The sequence below is a fragment of the Canis lupus genome, chromosome 22, assembly GCF_048164855.1.
Source record: "Canis lupus baileyi chromosome 22, mCanLup2.hap1, whole genome shotgun sequence".
In the NCBI taxonomy this organism is placed as follows: Eukaryota; Metazoa; Chordata; class Mammalia; order Carnivora; family Canidae; genus Canis; species Canis lupus.
In genome coordinates, this window is record NC_132859.1 from 15,395,747 (window position 1) to 15,417,870 (window position 22,124).

Consider the following 22,124-nt stretch of genomic DNA (forward strand, 5'->3'; position numbering starts at 1 on the left):
CCTCCTCACAGAGCCGTCCTAAGCAGTGATGGGTGCCAACCACTTATCTCCCATCCACCAGGGTGAGGTGGTAATATGAAGAAAAGGCAGGTGACAGCAAACACACAATTTCCAGCATCATACAGAAGATGTTCTCAGCTTCAAGTATACAGCACCAGAAGGAGAGGGAATTCGGGTCAGCTTGCTTTTCAGAACAGGTGTAGATTCATTCATTTAACAAGCAGTCATGAAAACACCTACTGTGTGGTTGGCAGTGCAGTTCCCGGGGTATAGAGGGAAACAGGACATGGCCCCTGCTCTCAGAGAACAGTCTTGTAGAAGCAAGAGCCACAAGGGCGCCTGGTGGCTTAGCAGTTGAGTGTCTACCTCTGGCTCAGGTCGTAATCCTGGGGTCCTGGGATCGAGTCCCACATCAGAGTCCCCTGCTTCTCCCTCTGTCTATGTCTCTGCCTCTCTCTCTCTCTCTCTCTCTCTCTCTCTGTCTTTCATGAATAAATAAAAAAACAAAAAGCAAGAGACACAAGAACTCAACATTAGAGTTAGTGTAAGTGGTTAGTGTATGGAAGGGGACTGGTTTAAGGCATCCTGGATGCACATCAAAGAAGCATCAGACCCGGTTGGGTGTGGGGGTAAGTCCTGGAAGTTTCCTGGAGAAGAAAAGGACTGAGTGAACCATGGGGAGTAAAGGATGAGAGGGAACTGAGGAGGATGGCAGAGGGGCTGGTGGAATTTGGGCCCAGAGAACAGGGTAAATGTGTAGAGAATACCAAGCAATTCGGCATGAGAGAGGGGCCACTGGAGGGGCCACCACTGAAGGGTTACAACCAAGGAGATGCTGGGGCTAGACCTGTGTTAGAGGACAGCCACTCTTGGCAGAGCAGTGGTGGTACTTTATAGGCTTTGGGGCTGAACCTGAGCACAGGCTCCCAGTGAAGGACAAAGTGCTGGGTGGCAAGATCTGTGGACTGGCTTCATCAGCTGTGCTCTTGCCTCGCCACACGAGATTTCCTGCCCAGGAAACTGAGTTTGGTACCTCATTCCCCTACACAACTGCAGCCTCACAGCTCACTGAACATAAAACAGACACCCAACCCTCAAAGAACCAAGCAGCAGGCTAACTACCTCTGCTCACACTGGGCCACTCAGTGTCTCCCCCTTGGGGACCTAAGAATCTGAGAATAACTGAGTAGTTTAGGAATCTATGCAGAAGTCAAAAACTATCGCGAGGCCCAGTGAGCACTCATTCCTTATGGCCAAAAAAGACGCTCAGGACAAAGCTCTGCAGTTTAGGATTTGTACTCACAACCATCCACCATCAGTACCAGCAATAAAAAGACTCAGTTGTTTTAATCTGCATTGTTCATTTGAAAAACAAAGGCTTTGGGGCCTACTTGTTTCCTTCCCACAAGGGCCCTCTATTCCAGAATGAAGCCCTCTCCCCTCCGGCGACCCAGTGACACCAGGCAATACTCACAGAATTGCAGGCTGAGGCTGACGAAGGCCAGCAGCGCAGCCAGGGCCAGCAGCAGCAAGAAGCGATTGCGGAAAAGCATTATTATTTGTTCTATTTTCTCTTCATGGTTTCACCTCCAATTGGGAACATATCCTGTGAATAAGAGGCAATAAACATGTGTTCCGAGGTGGAAAACCAAGTTTGTCAACTGAAAATAATCCAATTAGCCCAGTCCTCCAGCAGGGAAGCGTGAATCCTCATCGGAGAACAATAGTTGGTTATGTCTTTGCCCCCCAAATAAGCCCAGCCGAGAATGTTCCCTTCAGATTAATGAGAGGAAACCAGTTCACGAGGGTTCCGTTTATCTGACATCGACAGAGAATGAGATACTTTCCAGCACGACCTTTCCAAAGAAAAATGTAAGGAGACTGATGGAGCACTTACAGGGTGCCAGACAATGAAGTCTTTATGGACCAGCTCACGCTCACCCCATTCTGACAACCAACTTCTAAATCTTCAACCTCCCTTGGTGAATATCTTGCTAATAGGATTCTGGTATTTTAAAATGTTGATCATTCACCTGAATGCCAATCATTGCCCTGTGTCCCACAGTAACACCTTTAGGGACAGCTGGGGCATGGCAGAGGACCTGTCCGAATACTCAGTGGCCCCATCTGCCAGCTGAAGACCTTCGCCCATCTAGGCTGGTGACCCTATCTATTCCTGCTGTGTCCGCCGGTCTTCCTGCAGCCCCACTCTACCCCTTCTGATTTCCTCTAACTGTGTTAGAGTTCTGCAAAAGGACTTTAAAAAATGCTGAATGAGGTCCTTCTGTGAGAACAGTGAATGATTGCGTGATTGCTCTAGGGTGTAACCCCATCAGTCTTAGATATCAAGATTGTCTCCCGGTTCTCTCTGGGGTTTAAAATAGAACTTGAAAATCACAATCTCTTCAGAAAAGGTTCAACCCGTTATGGTTCAAAGAGGACACTAATTTCAAAGCTCATTTTAGGGGCAGCATCTTTTCCTCCTTCAAATACAATCTCCTTAGGAGCCACAATCAGACAAAAGGTCATTTGCTCACGTGGTGAGGGTTCCCATTGCACAACTTTGTGACTGTGTATTGAGGGGCTCCCGGGGTGGCTAAGTTCATTAAGTGCCTGACCCTTGATTTTGCATCAGGTCGTTGATCTCAAGGTCTTGAGACTTGAGTTCCACTTTGGGCTCCGAGGTCAGCAGGGAGTCGGCTTAGGGGCTTGGGATTCTCTCCTTTTCCCTCTCCCCCACCCCTACTCATGTGTGCACACACGCATGTGCTCTCTCTCAAATCAATCTTTAAAACCTATTGAATTGTGCACTTTGAGGGAACTGAATGGTTATGTGAATTCTATCTCATATTATCCTTTTTTTTTTTTTTTTTAAGCCTATCTGTAGGGAATGAAGCAGGATCCAGAGCCTTGGAGTCTCTTGTTTCCCAGCCTGTAGTCCCAGCAAAGGGAGTCTGAGAACCACTCCTTTAAAGGGATTTGTCAGTCTTTCTACAAAGAGAATATTTGTTGAAAGGTTAACAAAAATATGCTTGCATCTCACAATTGAGCCTGTACGTTGATAACCAGCAAATCTGTGGACAAACAGATCCCAATTTTACACCTTCAAATAATCACTGCTTCTGTCCCTTTAGTCACCACCCCTAAGCAAGGACCAGTGCCTAGTGTCCCAAGGTGGCCTGTAACTCCTCCTGCGGACACCCCCTCCCTGCCCTGGAAGAGACTCTTTAGCCTCTCAAGCTCTCTCGCATCCTGGCTAAGACAGCACACTACCCTGGATGATCCCACCCAGGACTTAACGGATTTGGGACCCCAAATAAATGTTTTGTTCTCAAAATTCAAATTCCTCATAAACTCCAGTTGAGAGTGTTTGAAAAGACACACACAGATCTGAAAGCAGCTCAGGAGAATCTCTGCTTGGTGAGGGGCTCTACACTGAACCCCCAAGGAGGCTGAGGTCACAGTATGAGACAGAGCGTGGGTCCACCTGACTGTGGCACTGCAGGTAGTTCCTTCTGTGCTAACAAGGCAGGTGAATCCCTGATGCTGACAAATCCAATCCCAGATACAGAGTGTTAAGCCTGGGTGGCTCTGGAGGTGACCTTGGAGGTACCCTTGCTATTGCTTGTCTGGTGGCTCAATAGTAAACCTCGCCAAAGAAAAACAACCTCAGTAAAATCCGAGTCACAGTTTTTGTCCTCCACCCCCTAGACAGCCTCTACTGCTGGGCCCAGCTTCCCAGAGGATGAGCACGGAAGGAGACAACATTCACCTGCAAACACCCGCCACAGTGTTTTCAAAACATACCCCACTTGGACAGAATAACAATCAGCTACCCTCGCACCCAGGGTGGGAGCCCCTCAGCAGCTTTCTACCTCTGCTCTGCTTCTCCAGGACCCAGGAGCTTCTAACTGCGAGAAACCATTGTTCCCTGGGTTTCCATTCAAAGAGCACAGTGTGAACCAGCCACCATGTGGGGCCCTTGACACAACCTCTTTTATTCTCTCCAGGGCAGACATGTGCGTTTCTAATATGCAGGCAGAAAACCAAAACTCAAGAGCACAGGTTATTAAGTCGCAGTGACAAGATGTAAAACAAGATCTCTGTGCCTTTACAGTTCGTTTTTATGTGTTGTCGTGTCTTCCCAATAGGTCTGCTCAACTGAATTCTAGCTGCAAGCTGTGGATCAACGCAGAACAAGTGAGTTCTTGGCCTGTGCCAGCTTCTTAGGTCCTTGAAGACGGCTGGCAACTCCTCACTAAATTGCCTGTGCGTTTCATCTTTCTACCTTGATGGAAGCGCGAACTCTTCTCTCTGCAGCATTCCAGCTGTTCTCTCTTTAAATCTCAGGCCGAGGGATCCCTGGGTGGCGCAGCGGTTTGGCGCCTGCCTTTGGCCCAGGGCGCGATCCTGGAGACCCGGGATCGAGTCCCACGTCGGGCTCCCGGTGCATGGAGCCTGCTTCTCCCTCTGCCTATGTCTCTGCCTCTCTCTCTGTGTGTGTGACTATCATAAATAAATAAAAATTAAAAAAAATATTTAAAAAAAAAATAAATAAATCTCAGGCCGAATTTGTAGGTTTTCAGGATGATTTGAAAATTATCTGGGTAAGTTGGTGGGGATAGGGGACTTGGGGACCCTACTCTTCCGCCATCTTGCCCCGCACCTCTGCCTGTGGGTTTCAGAACCCTCTTGTTATCTGTTATTCCTGATTGAATTTATTCTATTTCATTAATGACTTTCTTATAAGATTATTCTTTTTTATTTTTTTAATATTTTATTTATTTATTTATTCATGAGACACACAGAGAGAGAAGCAGAGACATAGGCAGAGGGAGAAGAGGCCTTCCTGCAGGGAGCCCGATGTGGGACTTGACCCCGGGATCCCAGGATCACACACTGAGCCAAAGGCAGATGCTCAATCACTGAGCCATCCAGGTGGCCTAAGGACATCCTTTTAATTTGCGGAGGGAGAGTGGGGTGTGTGGGTGGAGACTGGATCACAGAATGGGGAACAGGTTCAGAGGATCAGTCTCCTTTGGGGTATCTCTATATTCCTGAAAATAAATATGCTGGGGCTTTTCTTTATGCCTTCCTCCCCTCTGTCACCATGGCACCTTCTTTTGAGTCCGCCATGTTTTCCTTTACATGCACATCTTCCCGTGTTCCAGCCTGGGAGACGGCCTTTGGGGTCTTTCAGAGCTCGCCGGTTCGGAGGGCTCTGCAGTCCTGGCTGCCTGAAAATTCTCTTTCTTGTGGGTCACATCAGCAGCGTGGTGCAGAAGACAGGAGCAGCCCTCCAGAGCCAGACAGATCTGGCCAGAATGCTGAGCTCAGCGACATAGGCCAAGTTCCTTAACCTCTTTGAGACTCAGTTTCCTCATCTGTGAATAAGGGCTAATTACCTCAGGATGTTATGAGGACTAAATTAAAAGTCTACGTACAATCCGCAGCATACAACAGACTTTCAAAGGACAATGGTTGTTGCTGGCATTACTACCGCCTCATCTTCTCTCAGCTCACTCGGTCACTTCTTCTCTCCTCCTGGAAAACACTCAGGTGTCCCAACAGGAAGAGTTTCTTCACCTCTTTGTTGGTTCCTCCGGGTACGTGAGAACTGAAGGTTGACACATTATTGTCCACCTCTCCCTCTGTAGCTCCGTGCAAATGCTGTCTTCAGCCTCTTTCCCACTCTGGACCTGGGAATCAATCTTGCTGGCCCTGGGAAATCACCCACCTCTGACTTCTAAGCCCGGTGGTGTCTTTTGCTTCGGTACCGCAGAGACAAGACCTGCCACCTTGGTTGCTCTGCATTTGGGTGTAGAAGGTGAGGGTCTTTTTTCCCTGTACTGGGGCCAGACCTGGTCCTTCAACTACTTCCTGCCTCCAGCCTCTTAGGGGATTTTCCACCACACTCACTGGCAGGTGAGGCCACCAGAACTATGACTAAGTAGTCTGCCTATGGTTTTACGTGACACTGCCTTTTCACACGAGGATGAACCATGAGACTGTCCAGAGTTGTCTTCTGGTGGGCAGAAGGTGGAAACAACCGCTACTTACTGACTTAGACCACAGGGTTATAGCATGGTGGATTTGTAGCAGTGACAGTCCCCAATCTGTTCATGCCTTTCTGTTTCCATGGCAGGTGTAGTTTCCTCCTACATGGACTCTAAGCTTGGACAAGGTATATTTACTTTCGTCAATGGGAACAACAGAAACTGAGCTGTAAGCAGAGGCTTGGAAAGTACTTAGGCATTGGGGCCTGTCCTCCTTTGCAGCTTCTGGAACACTGAGACCACCACGGGAAGACACACAGGCTAGCTGGTGGAGGATGCGCAACTACATGGAGCCCAAACAAGCAGCCCCTGCCGAGGCTCTCTTCAAATAACCAGCCTGCCTATCACCACATATGTGGGCAAGGCCATCCCAGACTCTTCCAGCTCGGCCACACAACCAGGAAAGTCAGCCCAGACTAAAAGAACTGCGTGGCCAACCCACAGATCACAAGCAAGTATAACGGTTACTCTTTTAAGCCACTAAGTTTTGAGAGCTTCATACAAAACAAAAGCTAACTGATACAACAAAGAGGAAACAGCCTGTATCTTCACCAGGGATTTCTAAGGCAGGGCCTAGAGCTCCCTACCATGGTCTGCACAAAGCATGCAAAGCTCCACTTGTCTACATCCCTCAATAAGCTTAGTGCTTTTTGGACAGGGGCTATATTTAGTTCCAGATTTAAAATACTGGGGATGTGTTGGGTTAACCAGATGGCAGGGACTGTGTGCCTGCCTCACTGCTTCTAGTTTTTAGGCTACTGACATCTCTATACGTCTATAGCTTTTCATTTGACACAGGCCTTAATCTGGGAACACCCACCCTTTTCCCCTTAATACTCTCAGGACTTCTGCACTCCCCCTTCAGACTCAGTTTTGGAACCATCAAACACCAAAAGCCAGGGATGTGGTCATAGTCTCATTATTTCCACTTGTGCTAGGAACCGGCCTGGGGTGATCATGGCTGTGGGGGTGCGCACACAGCCTGATGGGGGTGGTGACATCAAGCCCCAGGAAAAATACACGCCTTCTTCTGGAGCCTATTTTCCTAGAAAACTTGGAAAGTCATGCTTTGTTCTTAATTTTTTTAATGGCTAAATAATTTAGTATCTAAAATTCACATGGATTTGAAGAATTTGTGTTTGCAGCTGGAGCTAGAACCCCAATGTGTATGTGTGTGCACAGCCAAGAGCAGATCCCATAGTGGGACCTAGGGTGCATGGGTTAGAGAAAAGATGCCTTTGGCAGAGACCCTTCCTCAGTGTGAGAGACAGAGAGGAGTCCTGACGTAAAGGCAAGGACAAGGCTCCAGAGACCGGCCAATCTGGGCCAATTCCCTGCTCTGTCACTTAGTTTCTGTATGCCCCTCTGACAACTAATTAACTTCATTTCTCTGAGTCCAGGATCTCGATCCTTCAGTGAGAGTGTGAATAAGAGTATGAGAGAGCAGGAAGGCAGTGAGGTGCACAGCAGTGGCAGTGGGCATATGCCGTGTTTGCCCAGCTCCAGAGGAATCCTACAGATCCCTGCATCATCACCTGAACAAAAAGATTTGTCCTTTCCCCTGAGCTACTGCTTCTTCCCCATACTGTGGCTCCTCTTCCAAATCCTGACCACTGGCCACTTTTCTACTCATCAGCCCCAGCCCCAGCTGTCAGGGCAGTCAGCCACGTTTGCAGCCCCATTCCCGACTCCTTCACCACAACGAGTCTTCCCCTTGGCTGACTCATCTGTGGTGTTCCCCTCAGCCCTCCCTACACACACCACAGGTTTTCCAGCCTGGAACATCTGTGTCAGCTTCTACTGGGCCCCATCCTAAGAAGACGAGGATTACCAGCCAATGGGCTCTATCTCTGTGGCCTGAGCTCTGGCCCATTCTCCAGAGAGTCCATTCTCTTTTCCATCCATAGGGAGGAGGCTCGTACAGCCACTCAAAAAGTCATGCAATCCGTGGGTTCCCTCCAGCCATCTTGCTGCATATTCCTTCCACAGGGGCTCTATGTGCACACTCCTGGGGTCTGCTCTGGCTCCACCAGACACTCCCATCACACTTGTCCAAGTCATGCCAAGTGATAGCCAGGTCTCTGGATCCACAGTGGGAAACCCCAGAGCCTGCTCACTCTCAGCCCAGAAAATAAGTGCATGTGAAGAGTCATTGCTACAGCACCAGGGTGAGATGCTGGGATTATGACCACCTTCAGCAAAGGACTCACATCTCCTTGTCCTCTGACATCTCTCAAGCCCATCACCTTCCAAGGAAAAGACGCTCTAGACTCAACATGGCATCATGACCCAATCTGACTCCTATAAATATTTCTGTAGAAACAACAGTTTTATGTTCCAGGCTGAAATGTAACAGGGGCTAGTAGTCATCAGATGTCTACTGGGTACAGTCTTAGTCCCTGTGCTAAACCCACAGAGTAAAAATATCTTAAATCCAGAAATAAAATTATTACTCTGAATTCCTGATGAAACAGCAAAAAATAAAACACACAGAAAAATGCAGCCAACTTTAACTTCATAACAGATCTGAATGGTCAAAGAAAATATTTTAGAATATGATTTTGAAAAAAGGACTAGCTGATAGGTACTTCCCATTATGGTAAGTACCACTTCTGAATTAAGAGGAAAAAGGAACATGTCAAAGGCATTTTTATAAACTATCATTCTACCACCAGAGATTTCTAAAAGTCCAAGCCTTGGTCCGATTTTTACCTTGTAAGAGTGGAAAATGCCACGTCTGGTGACTCTGGTCTCAGGGTCCCCTTCAAAGTGTACAGAATTTAGGGTTTTAAACATGACCACAACGGCCTGAAAAAAAAAGTGTATTTAATTATCTCTCATTTGTGTAGTTAAAATACCATTACCAGGAATAGAAAGATGTTATTAAAGAAAATGCTTTAGATGTATTCTATACTTTGATTTTTTTGGGTCTTAATCACTTTAGCCTAAGTAAATACTGTATTATAATTAAAAAAAAAAAAAACCCAAGGCTATAATTGTGACTAAATATGAACCACGCAAAGGTAAAAGCTATATCTTAATAGCCCTCTGTATCCAATGTCACCTCAACGTAGAGTTTTTTTTTTTTTTTTTCAACGTAGAGTTTAATTGCAAAATCAAAGACGCTTGGCTAAAAATAAACCAACCTTAAAGTCTGAGGAATGATGGACAGATTTCAGAACCTCCAAGAAATCCCCAGGCATCAGGACAGGCCCCAAGGAGGCTGTGGGCTCCTAGCAGTTATTCATATTCCAGCTAGTTTGCATACTCAGTTCTAAAGGGTGAAACCAATTCATTCATCCAGTCAATCAGTCCATTCAAAACAACATTTCTCCAGAGCCAATATGTGTTGGGCATCATCCACAGTGCTGTGACCCAAAACACAGGATGCAGTTCCGTCATCTTGAAGCTCACAGCTAAAATGTATAAAAATATCTATGGGAGGATGATTCAAGATCTAGGAATTGCTTTAAAATATTTGGGGGTGGGGCGTAGGTTGAGGAAGAATTAATAAATCAAGATCAGCAAACTGCTGAGTGCTGAAGCCGGTTAATGGATTCTTGAGGATGTATCATATGATCCTTTTTGCCTTTGAGTATGTTAGAAATTAAAAGTTTTTTTAAAAAAAGGGATGCCTTCGTGGCTCAGCAGTTGAGCATCTGCCTTCAGCTTAGGGTGTGATCCTGGAATCCAGGATTGTGTCCCGCACTGGGCTCCCTGAGTGGAGCCTGCTTCTCCCTCTGCCTGTGTCTCTGCCTCTCTCTATGTGTCTCTCATAAATAAATAAAATCTGGAAAAAAAAAAAAAAAAAAGAAAGGAAGAAAGCTCACAGTCTGGTCAGTGGAACAATGAGTAAAATGGCCATTATACCCTATGAAACCAGTGCCATCAGGCAGAAGAATGGGGAGAAGAGGAGACCCACTTAGGCCCAGAGAGGGAGCACAGCTTTCCTGGGAGACTCTCAGTGGAGCTCAATCTTGAGTAGATTGGAACTGGTGCATTTATTATTGCATTTTTAGGAAAACAGAATGAACCAAAGATAGGACCAAATAAGACTGTACTGACTGGGGTGCAAGAGGGAGTGGGCCATCCTACTGTTCATGAGCGTCAGGAGCCACTCATGGGAGTGGGTTAGTCCAGCACCATGCAACAGCTGCACATGCAGTGAAGCACTGTGCCCGGGGAAAGCTGGCTACCCAGAGGCCACACATGGGCTTGGCCAGGGAGGCCTCACTTTGTCTGGGTCTGCTCCTCCCTGGGGAGAGTGTGCCCGTGGCCTGGCACCCAGAGGCAGGTGAGCTGCAAGGGCCACACTCCTCCTATCTAGGCCAGCCTACCTGATGATCGCAAGGAGTCCCATCACCAAGGGCACCAGACAATATATGCACTGATGGCCACTCCCTCCCTGGAGCCCCCTCTGGGCCCAAAGTCACTAACTTCCAGGTTGGAGCAGAAGGAGTGTGATCCCAGGATCCATGCCATCAATCAGTGCCAGGCTAGCCTAAGGGACAGTCCAACTTCTTGGATGGACCCTCATTTTCTGGGGCCAAGGTCTTCCCAGCCCCAGCCTTCTTTGGGAATACAGGACAGGAGCAAGGCAAGAAGCCTCCGTGCTCCTCTCATGGGAACAACACCTTGAAGGACGCCTATTAGGTACATGGTGTGGTTCTCCTTGAACATCCTGCACTTTGCCCCAAGGCTAACCCCCCCCCCCCCCCCCAGGGCTCCTCTCTCACCAGGGTCCTCTCCTCCTAAAGAACAGCCTGTCTTCTACCCCGGGATAGTGAAAGGTGATGTAACCCATGACAACATCATGCCCCAATGTGACAGGAGTGGCAACAGCCATTTCCTGGCTCTGGGGTAATAATGAGGGGTTGAGGGAGGCAATCAACACAGCAGATGGATCTCCAAACTGACCCTGGGTAAAGGGTAGCAGCAGGCCCAAGGCTCTTTAGCCCTACTTGCAGAGTTTACTATGATCTGGCCACACCTCACCAATCCCACCTCAGGCCCCAGTCCTTCTCACAACACATAGTTAAGTGTGGGCTCAGCGATCAGTTGGCTAGGTCTAAAGCCCTTCTTAAACCCTTACGGAGCCACAGTTTCCCCATCTATAAAAAGGGAAAAACCAGAGTCTCCACCTCACACATTATGTAGGGATAGTGAGGTTAACAGGTGTAAGAGAAAAAAAAAAAAAAAAAAAAACAGGTGTAAGAGACCCAGAATAGTACCTGGCTCCTAATAAGTACCAAGTGAGCTAGCAGTGACTTCTCTTATGGCTTTTTTTTTTTTTTTAAGATTTTATTTATTTATTCATGAGAGACACACAGAGAGAGGCAGAGACATAGGCAGAGGGAGAAGCAGGCTCCCTGTGGGGAGCCTGATGTGGGACTTGATCCCAGGATCCCAAGATCACAACCTGAGCCAAAGGCAGATGCTCAACCACTGAGCCACCCAGGTGCCTCTCTCTTATGGTTTTAATACCAACTACCCATGTATGAGGTACTCACCCTGCTTCCCCTTCATCTCTTCCCCCACTCTAGAAATAGAATGCCTGTGGGACCATGCCAGAGAAGGTCAGAGCTTAAAGAGGTTTTAAAGATCACCTGATTCAAGTCCTTTGGTTAACCAGAAGAGAGGTCAGGACAGGTCAGAACTGGCATAAGGCTCCAGGCTACTCGGGGAGACTGGCTCTTATGACTCAAATCCTTGCTTCACAATCAGAGTGGCACCCAGCACTCTCTCCTTGTTACAAGCTTCCTCTCCACTCTAGAGGACATACTGTGTGGCAGATACTTCTGTCTCCTGGTATCTATTTGCTCTTTTTTTCTTCCTAAGGGAACCCTCTAGGTTTTAGCTGGATACGTGGTCACCTAGCTAGAGATGATATTTTCCAGAATCCCTTGCAACTAGTTGTTGTCATATGATCAAGTTTGGGCCAATGAGTTATGACTGGAAGCCTTATGTGCAGTTCTGAGTCAAAAGGACTACCTCATTCTGACCTTCCTTCTTCACCATTTCCCATGCTCTGAATCACTGGCATGGGAGTAAGCCAGCATTCTTGAAGCCCATGGAGACAATATCCTAGTGGATAAGAGAGAAGAGCCCTGGATGACCACAGGGGGCAGACTACCCATTTCCTTGACTGTCACCCACCCAAGCTGTTTTGGGAGACAATAAATAATCTCACAACCTTTTAAAATCAGTGTTATTTCACTTCTGTTAAAGCAGTCAAACCAATAACCTAACTAGAACCTGCCACTGGTCCTCTTCATGGGGGCTCCCTCTGTAGGCAGTGATGAATAAAAACATACACATTCATGACAAATGGTATTAGGCAGAAAAATCTCACACATTTTAAAATGCCACTCTTAGGTAGGATATAAATGAGTCACAGTTGTGATAACTTTTGTTCTTTTTGAGTTTTATCTTTTCTTTTACCTTGAATTATTTATGCATCTATGAAGATGGCTTGGCTGCAGGTAACAGAAAACCCTCACTTAATGCAAAGGCTCTCAACCCTATTCTCACATAATGAGTCATAGAGTGAGGAACAGTGGCTCCATGTGAGGTAATTCAGCAGCCCAAAAGCATCATCAGGAAGCCAGGCTCTTTCCATCTCTGGACTCTCTGCCATCCTGTCTTTGTTCTGTTCCTAGGATGACTGTCCCTCAAGGGTTTTAAGATGGTGGCCACACTCACAAGCATCACTGTCACACTGGCCAATCTGCAGAGGGAGAAGGGACAATCCTGTACATTCCTACTGGAAGCAAGGAAGGCTTTCCCTGAAACCCTCCAGTGGACTTCCCCTAATGTCTAACTGCCAGAACAGCGTCACGAGCCCATGCCCCAACTCATCACTGACACCAGCAATGGACCACAAGGACTGATTGAAAGGATTCACCTCTTGAAAGAGGCCCATGGAGGAAGGGAGGGAGCGGAGGCCCACACAGAATTGAGTTCTGTTAGGAACAAGGGAGCAAGGGGATGCCTGCAATAACCCACAATTGCAGAAGATTTGACAACACACACAATTATTCTAAAAAATAATGACAGTACCAGTACTTTTCAAACCTAGCAATCAACGCACATACAGTCATAATTATATGTTTAAGAAACATCAGTGCTGGTTTGCTCAGGTATGATTCAGCAGTGATAAATGGCAGAGTAGTAACCCTCAGCACTGACTACAGCCCATGTTCTACCAACAAGACCTTTTATTCTATATTTTACATGTGTTTAAATATACAACATGAATTATTTACCTACCATTGCTTTCCAAAAAGGATCTGAGGCAGATAATCTATGGATTTAGTATTTTTAATCCCTGAAATAGTAAAGGTTTTTAGTTTTCTTTTCCCCCATTTATGAACTATACATTCCTGCCACTCTCTCTTCTGAGGTTTTTTTTCTTCCCTAGCTCTACAAAGGATAAACTTGTCAAGGTGTCTGATCATTTCTCAGGACCAGAACAGATTGAAATAATTAATTCATCAAGCCAGGATTTTCGATCTTACATACTCCTCAGTGATCTCTTTCTGAGGTTCTGGGAGAAGCCTGTGTTCCATCCAACTTCACTGCTCTGCTTTCTGAAAGTTGGAGAAGTAGCGAAATGTGCCAATCTGAAATCAGCATATTCTGACTTCAGAATGTCAAGAGCAACTCTAAGTACATCAACAAAAAAACAGGAGACCGGAGACTGTGCAGTTGGCATGATTTACTCATCACAAAGCTACTTAAAAAATATAGCTGATTCTTTTTTATTTTTGTAAGCAAGCTGTGTCAGTTAAAAGTTTGTTACAATGTCAAGGGAAGCACAAAACATTAAATAGGCAGGGCTGTAAAGCTAGAAATACAAATAGACAATGAAGGGTTGCATGGCAAAAGCCAAATTTTACAGGTAAAAAAATAAAAAGAGCTCAGGAGGGCCCGTGAATCACAGCTGTGCATTGTGAATCAGGCCCACCTGAGGTGCCGCTTTCTGTGGCCATTTTCGCTTTCTGAAAGCTACACAGCTTTTTTCCTATGTTAGCAATACTACACAGAAGCAAGATTTTGTTCTGGGCAAACACATAGATGGGAGCACTGATGCATGCCCAATGAGGCCTTTTTCAGGCTAGAAGCACCCTTACCTACTACAGAGCTTTGACTAAACCCCGTGCTCAGTGGCAGTTCAGTCCATGACTTGATCATGATGAGGCGTGAAGTATCAGATCCCCTATAGATAATCACTGCCAGTATCCACGGCAGGAACTCCATGTCCTTAAAATGTTTTTTTAGAAAACTTCTGGATGGTTCAGTGAGAGGTTGGCAGCATCAGTGTCAGTACAAAATGAGCCCTCCTGCTCAAGGAGGTAGTCAAGTGTAAGTAGTCACTTGCTGGTGATGCTGTGAGGGGGCTGACACAGGTGACCTCTAGGAGCCCTCCATGTACTTCAGATCCAAGGATTGTCTGGTTCAGATCCCAAAATAAGCTCTCAAAACTTTTGTTGTGGGGGAGGCTCCTTTGCAGTTACAAACTCTATAAAAACAGAGCTAAGAGTACTGTCACACAGAATCACAGACATTTAGCTTGGGAAGGAATGTGAATTGCTATCTGGTCCAAACTCCCTTCCGGTAAAGTATGGACTAACACTGTTATAAACTTCAAAACTTTGATTCAGCTTAGGTTAAAGCTGTAATTAAACATAAGCCTCAAAGTCAATGGTACTCATCATACACAATAGTGGAAAGCTGAGAGCTTTTTATCTAAGATCAGGAAAAGACAAGGGTGGCCACTCCTACTTCTATTCACTGTAGTACTAGAAACTACCCAGAGCAATTAGGTAAGATAATGAAATAAAAGACATCCAAATCAGAATGTAAAAAATAGCACTGTCTCTATTTGTAGATATATAGAGATATAGATACAGATATATAGATATATAGATTATATCTATATATATCCCTGCAAGTTTATATATGTATGTATATAGATATAAAATAACCTAATGACTCCACCAAAAAACTGTCAGAGCTAATAAATGAATTTGGTGAAGTTGCAGGATACAAAATCAATGTAGGAGAATCATTTGCATTTCTATACACTAACAACAAAATCTCAGAAAGAGAGCTTTAGGAAACAATCCCATCTACAGTTGCATCAGAAAGAATAAGATATCTAGGAATAAACTTAACCAACGAGGTGAAAGACCTCTACACTGAAAACTATGACATTGATAGAAAAAAAGAAAACTAAAGAAGACTCAAATAAATGGAAAGATGTTCTGTGTTCGTGGTGTAAGTGAATTAATATTGCTAAAATATTCACACTATTCAAAGCAGTCTCCAGAGTCAAAGTTCCAATAGCATTTTTCACAAAAATAGAAAAAAAATCCTAAAATTAGTATTTAACCACAAAAAAAAACCCAAACAGATAAAGCAATCTTGAAAAAGAACAAAGCTGGAAGCATCATACTTCCTGACTTAAAACTATATCATAAAGCAATAGTAATCAAAACAGTATGGTATTGGCATAAAAACATGGATCAATGGAACAGAATAGAGATCCCAGAACTAAGCATATGCATACATGGGCAATTAATTTATGACAAAGGAGTCAAGAACATACAATGGGGAAAAGATAGTCTCTTCAATATATGGTATTGGAAAAACTGGACAGGCACCTGAAAAGAATAAAACTGAACCCCTACCTTATACCATCCACAAAAATTACGCCAAAATGAATGAAAGACTTAAATGTAAAACCTAAAACCATTAAACTCCTAGAAGGAAAGATAGGGGCTCAGCTCCTTGATATCATTCTTGTCAATGACTTTTTGGATTTGACACCAAAACCAAAGGCAACAAAAGCAAAAGTAAACAAATGGGACTACATCAAACTAAAAGGCTTCTGCACAGCAAAAGAAATAATCAACAAAATGAAAAGGCAATCTATGGAATGGGAGAAAATATCAGCAAATCACCTATCAGATAAGGAGTAAATATCCAAAATAGATAAAGAACTCACGACTCAACTACAGAAAAACTATTTGATTTAAAAAATGTGCAGAGGAACTGCATAAACATTTTCCCAAAGATATACAAACGGCCAACAGGTACATAAAGAGATGCTCAACATTACTGATCTACGAAGAAATACAATTCAAAACCACAATGAGATATCACTTCACATCTATTAGAAAGGCTGTTATCAATAACAATGTTATTTTACAAGAGATAGTGTTAGTGAGAACCTGGAGAAAAGGGAACTCTCGTGCACTGTTGGTGGGAAGGCTAACTGGTGCAACCACAGTGGAAAACTATAGAGAAGTCCCTCAAAAAATTAAAAATGGAACTACCATATGATCCAGCAATGCCACTTGTGGGTATACACATGAGGGAAAGTCAGTATCTTGAAGCAATGTCTGTGCCCTACGTTCATGGCAGCATTACTTTTAATAGGTAGGAAAACGTGGAAACAATTTAAGTGTCCACTGACAGATAAATGGATAAAAAAATGTGGAATATATATATATACACATATATATATAATATAATGGCACACACACACACACATATATACAACGGCATATTATTCAGTCATTAAAAAAAGGAGGAAATCCTATCATTTGCAACAACATGGATGGAACTTGAAGGCATGATACTAAATGAAACAAGTCAGACAGGGAAACACAAATAATGTATGAACTCACTTATATGTGGAATCTAAGAAAACCCATCTCATAGAAAATATTGGTGGCTGTCAGAGGCAATGGTGGGGGTTAGGAGAAAAGGGTGAAGGTGGTCAAAAGGTATGAACTTCTGGTTACAAGATAAATAAGTCCTGAGGATGTAATGGATAAGCATGTGACTATGGTTAACAATATTCTATTGCATATTTGAAAATTGCTGAAAGAGTGAATCTTGAGGATAGTGTGGGTAGATCAGGGGTTAAACATCTGCCTTCAGCTCAGGTCATGATTCTGGGGTCCTGGGATGGAGCCCCGCATGGGGCTTCCTGCTCTGTGGGGAGTCTGCTTCTCCCTCTGTTCCTCCCCCTGCTCATGCTCACTCTCCCTCTCGCTCTCTGTGTCAAAGAAATAATTTTTTTTTAAGATTTTAAAAATTTATTTATTCATGAGAGACACAGAGAGAGAGGCAGAGACACTGGCAGAAGGAAAAGCAGGCTCCCCACAGGGAGCCTGATGCAGGACTCCATCCCAAGACCCAGAGATCATGACCTGAACCAAAGGCAGACGCTCAACCACTGAGCCATCCAGGTACCCCAAAGAATTAAAATCTTAAAAAGAATAAAGAGTAAATCTTGAAAGTCTGCATCACAAGGAAAAAAATTGTAAGTGTGGAGATGGATGTTAGCCAAACTTGTGGTGATCATTTCACAATATATACATACATCAAATCATTATATTGTACATCTTAATACAATGTTATAGGTCAATTATATCTCAACAAAACTGTAAAGGAAAGAAAATTGTATATAACTTGATGTTGAGTAAATAGAAATGCACAGTGTTAATAAAATAATACAAAGAATAAAAGAAAAAAGCACAGATTATAGAAGGGAGCTTCTACCAGCCTGGGTCCCCAAATCTCTGGGTGGAGCAGAGGTCCCACCTCTTTCATGAAACCCTATCCTTGATACCATTGTCTTGGACCCAAACTGGACTGTTTTTATAAAGGAGAAATAATGTATTGTGTTAAGCCACGAACTTTATGAATTTGTTACAGTAGCTTGACACTAATTCTAATACTTGTCTGTGTATATAGGCTATGGATAAAGATTAAACAAAATAATATATATAAAAACACCTGAGTCATAACAGTTCAATAATGGTTAATCCCTTTCCATTTTTTGTCTGCTACCACCTGAAAATACACAAATAAAATCCATTTTTTGCTTTGGAGCAAGAGTTTTCTAGGAATATTTAATTTAAATACACAGATTGGGACTAACCCCAAAGATTATCAAGCAACATTTTCAGGAAAGTTCTGGTTATTGACATCTTAAATCACTCTGTCATCTGGAATATGGTACTTACCTTGAAACCTAATTTGAAGCTGAGAGAGGTAGAGGATTTGAAACAAAGATGTCACTTGGTAGATGTTAGGCCCTTTCAAGTTTTCCAGAGAGGCCATGCTTACCTGTAAATCACTAGGGGTTCTAAAAAAAAAAAAATAATAAGTCAATAGTACTTAATGAGAAATGTGGGAGAAGAAGCTGTTCATACAAGTGCTTTTGAGGATGCAAAGCATGAGGATGGCCTTGATCTTTGTTTACACATCAGTTTCCACAAACTTAAGCTAAATGAATTCTGTACTATCATCATGAAATTGGGTTTCTAAATTGAGTTTCTGAGTATGTCTACTAAACAGCAAAGCGCTATCCTATAATATTTGTATTTTTTTAATAGTCATCTTCCAAGGTTTACTGTGTTATTAATTGGGCACTATTCATTGTTAACTGTTGCACTATTATTTGGGTGTTATAGGACATCATGATGGTAGGAATGTTTGTTGTAGACTATGTTCAGCTAACAGTGTTGTGAACTCTGTTGGCTATGGAAGACTGGCTCTGCCCACCAACCTGTGATAACTAACCACAGACTGCCAAATCACTGATATTATTATAACATGATTAATCAGGATGGAGATCTATGCTTCCTCTTCTGAAATTAGGAACACACTTGAAAATCTTCTTTTGTAAGAAAAAAATCATTCTAACAGATTAATTTAAAAGCATGATGCAAAACCCTGTTCTTCCCAGAGGTCTGTCGTCTTCTTTTCACTGAGGTATAACTTACATTTAATATTATGTTAATTAATTTATTCATTTATTTAAGATGTTATTTACCCATTCATGAGAGACAGAGAGAAAGAGAGAGAGAGAGAGAGGCAGAGACACAGACAGAGGGAGAAGCAGGCTCCATGCAGGGAGCCCGATGTGGGACTTGATCCTGGGCCCCAGGATTTCACCCTGAGCCAAAGGCGTCTGCCCAACCACTGAGCCACCCAGGTGTCCCTATTATATTAGTTTTAGATGCACAAATCATGATTCGATATTTGTATGTATTGTAAAATGATCATCACAATATGTCTAGTTAACATACTCACCACAGTTAACATTCATCACCACACAGTTATAATATTTTTCTTATATAAGAACTTTTAAGATCCACTCTTAGGAACTTTCAAATATTCAATACAGTATTACTAACTATAGTCACCATGCTGCATTACATCTCCATGACTTTGTACCCCAAGTTTGTACCTTCTGACCCTCTTCACCCATTTTGCCCATCCCCACTTGGCAACCATTAATCTGTTTTCTGTATCTATGACCTCAGGGTTTTTTGTTGTTGTTGTTGTTGTTTTAAGATTTCACATATAGGTAAGATCATAGGACTGTATTCTATAATCTCCCTGGCAGATGGTCATCAAAACTTTAGGCCTTTAGCAGTTTCCTATAATGTTCTTAGGGTGCTGATCAAACACTGCCCATGGCCTACAAGGCCCCAGGCTCACCTCAGCCCCACACTATAGCCCTCCAGTCATCCTAGCATCTCTTAGCCCCACAAGAGTCTTGTTGTTTGGGGACTTGGCACCTGTGTCCATGTATGTCCTCTGATGACCCAAATAGGAGGTAGGTCAGCTGGGAAGATCCCTGCAGTACCACTCCTCAAGGGGCACCAAGCCCCCTAGCCCCCACAAGAAAGAGCCAGAGGTAAAGAAAACTATACCTTTCTGAAGCTATTTGGGGCAGAAGAAGGTGGAACTCCCAAGGGGCATGGTGGAGTCAGGACGCAGGCCATAAAATTGTCTCCTCTGGAAGACTCTGGTAAGCTAAAGCAGGCAGGTAGGTTTAAAGCCAAGGATGAGGAGTGTCGGGGTGGCTCAGTCAGTTAAGTGTCTAACTTTCTTCCTTTTCTTTTTAAAGATTTTATTAATTTATTTGACAGAGAGTATAAGCAGGGAGAGTGGCAGGCAGAGGAAGCATGAAGCCGGATATGGGGCTCCATCTCAGGATCCTGGGATCACAACCTGAGCTGAAGGCATATGCTTAACCAACTGAGCCACCCAGGTGCCCCTAAGCACCTAACTAAGCATCTAACTCTTGCTCTCAGCTCAGGTCATGATCTCAGAGTCCTGAGACTGAGCCCTACGTTAGGCTCCCCACTCAGCATAGAGTCTGCTTGCAAATTCTCTCCCTCTACCTTCCCCCCACTCATGTATGTACTTTCTCTCTCTCAAATAAATAAATAAATAAATACTTTCTTTAAAAAAAAGTCAAGGGTGAGAAGCTAGAGAGAGCAGAGCATCAGAGTGTAGTGGTTCTAGAGCACATCTACAAGTTTTTCATCACATCTCCCATCAGGAGGGGGTTCTAGGTCCCCTGAGCAGGCCTCAGAGCTACCTTAAAACAATGGGGCAGGAATGCTCTGAGACCAGGCTGGAAAAGTCCATGAGATTCCACCTGGCTTGGTCTCTTTTGGGTCACCTGCTTCAGGAACCCTGAAGCTATCATACTAGAGATACCATATGAGAGGCCATCCAGAGACAAGGATGCCCAAGCAGCCCCAACTGTTTGAGGCTTCCCAGCCCAGGCTTCAGACATGTGAGTGAGGGAACATTTGGGTGATTCCAGAATAGCCAGTGCCTGAATAATTGTGAGAGACTTGAGTGATAAACACGAGCTGGCCCAGTCCACCTCCAGACCATGAGGATAACAGTAAAATGACGGCTGTTTGAAGTCACCAAGTTTGGGGATAATTTGTTACACAGCAGTAGTGATGAGGCTAGAGACTTTGTCAGTCTTGCTCCCTATTCTTCTGTCCTTGGTACCAGGAACAGTACTTGGCCCTTGGCCCAGCTCAGGTGATCAATCAATGTTTGTTGGATGACAGAAAGAATGAATGAACAGAGGAGAGGCTCATTATGGCCACGAGCAATCCATTCTTTCTGCCTTCCCCGAGCCGGCAAGCTGGCGTCTCTCCTCCGTCCCTCTACCTTTTCCACCTAGCTAACTCGTGATTGGCCCTTGGATCCTAACTCACAGATTATTTTCTCAGGGAAGCTTGAACTCCCCTGTCTAGATCAGCATCCTGTCTGACACTCTCAAGTCACCCTGTCTTTCTCCTTCATGGCATTTCTCAGAACCATCATTACATAATCTAAGAACCACACTGAAATGTTGGCTGTCTCCTGTGATTGACTAGAAGCCACCAGACAGCAGCAATGGTGTCTGCTCACAAGTGTGTCTCTGTGCTGGACAAAGCCTGGCACAGAGCTGGCTGACTATGTGTCAGAACATTTCTGGAGAGTGGGAGTGGCAACATACAGCTTTGACTCACAAAGCTTCTGACACAAATGTGTAGTGCTTTTATTCCCCCCATATGAACCAATTTTCCAACTCTGTGGGCAACAGCTGGGTGTCCTACAATTCGACTCAATTCTGACACTGACTACTCCAACTTAGTGTCAGACCCCACGAGTTGAAGGGCTCCATCCCAAAGACTGCCCCCACCTGAGTAGCCAGTTATGAGCACTGGGTCCCTGAATTACCCACTTTTGTCAGACCTGGCTACATCCCTACCCCTTTCATGTTTGATAATTTGCTACAACAGCTCACAAAACTGGGAAGCACTTTATTGCTGTTACTGTAGATTTATTATAAAGGATACAACTCAAGAACAGCCAATGAAGAAATGCATAGGGCAAAGGTATGGGGGCCGGGACACAGAGCTTCTATACTCTTTCCAGGCATGCTGCCCTCCTAGCACCCTCATGTGTTGCCAACCTGGATGCTCTCTGAACCCCTGCTGCTCAGAGGGTTCTTTGTTTTTGTTTTTTTTTAATTTATAGAGGTTTCCTTATGAAGTCACGGTTGATTAAATCATTGGCCTTTGGTGACTGATTTCAACCTCCTGCCTCCTATCCCTCCCTGGAGGTCAGAGGTTAGGGTTGAAAGTCCAACCCTCCAATAGTGCTTTGGCCTTTCAGGGACCAGCAGTCATTAGCATATAAAAGACACTCTTAGCACTCTAGAGATTGCCATGGCTTTTGGAGGAA

The 22,124-nt window shown here is 44.4% G+C and overlaps 1 protein-coding gene across 13 annotated transcripts in view; it reads right to left on the reverse strand.

The window, feature by feature from the left end:
* The window catches only part of PXYLP1 (2-phosphoxylose phosphatase 1), a 72,477-nt gene that overhangs the window by 34,491 nt on the left and 15,862 nt on the right, over nucleotides 1-22,124 (reverse strand). For 2 of the 13 annotated variants that reach the window (XM_072792479.1, XM_072792480.1), the window contains exons 2-4: nucleotides 18,098-18,219; nucleotides 8,769-8,864; nucleotides 1,475-1,606 (exon numbers count right to left, since the gene is read on the reverse strand). The exons of 1 other annotated variant lie outside the window; for it this stretch is intronic. In XM_072792479.1, coding sequence (XP_072648580.1) covers nucleotides 1,475-1,553 — 79 coding nt within the window. In that variant the 5' untranslated portion in view covers nucleotides 1,554-1,606; nucleotides 8,769-8,864; nucleotides 18,098-18,219. Of the gene's footprint in view, nucleotides 1-1,474; nucleotides 1,607-8,768; nucleotides 8,865-9,202; nucleotides 9,454-11,566; nucleotides 11,722-12,497; nucleotides 12,779-18,097; nucleotides 18,220-22,124 lie in introns of those variants that run through there. 10 more of the 13 variants (XM_072792484.1, XM_072792487.1, XM_072792490.1 and 7 more) reach the window with 8 other exon arrangements.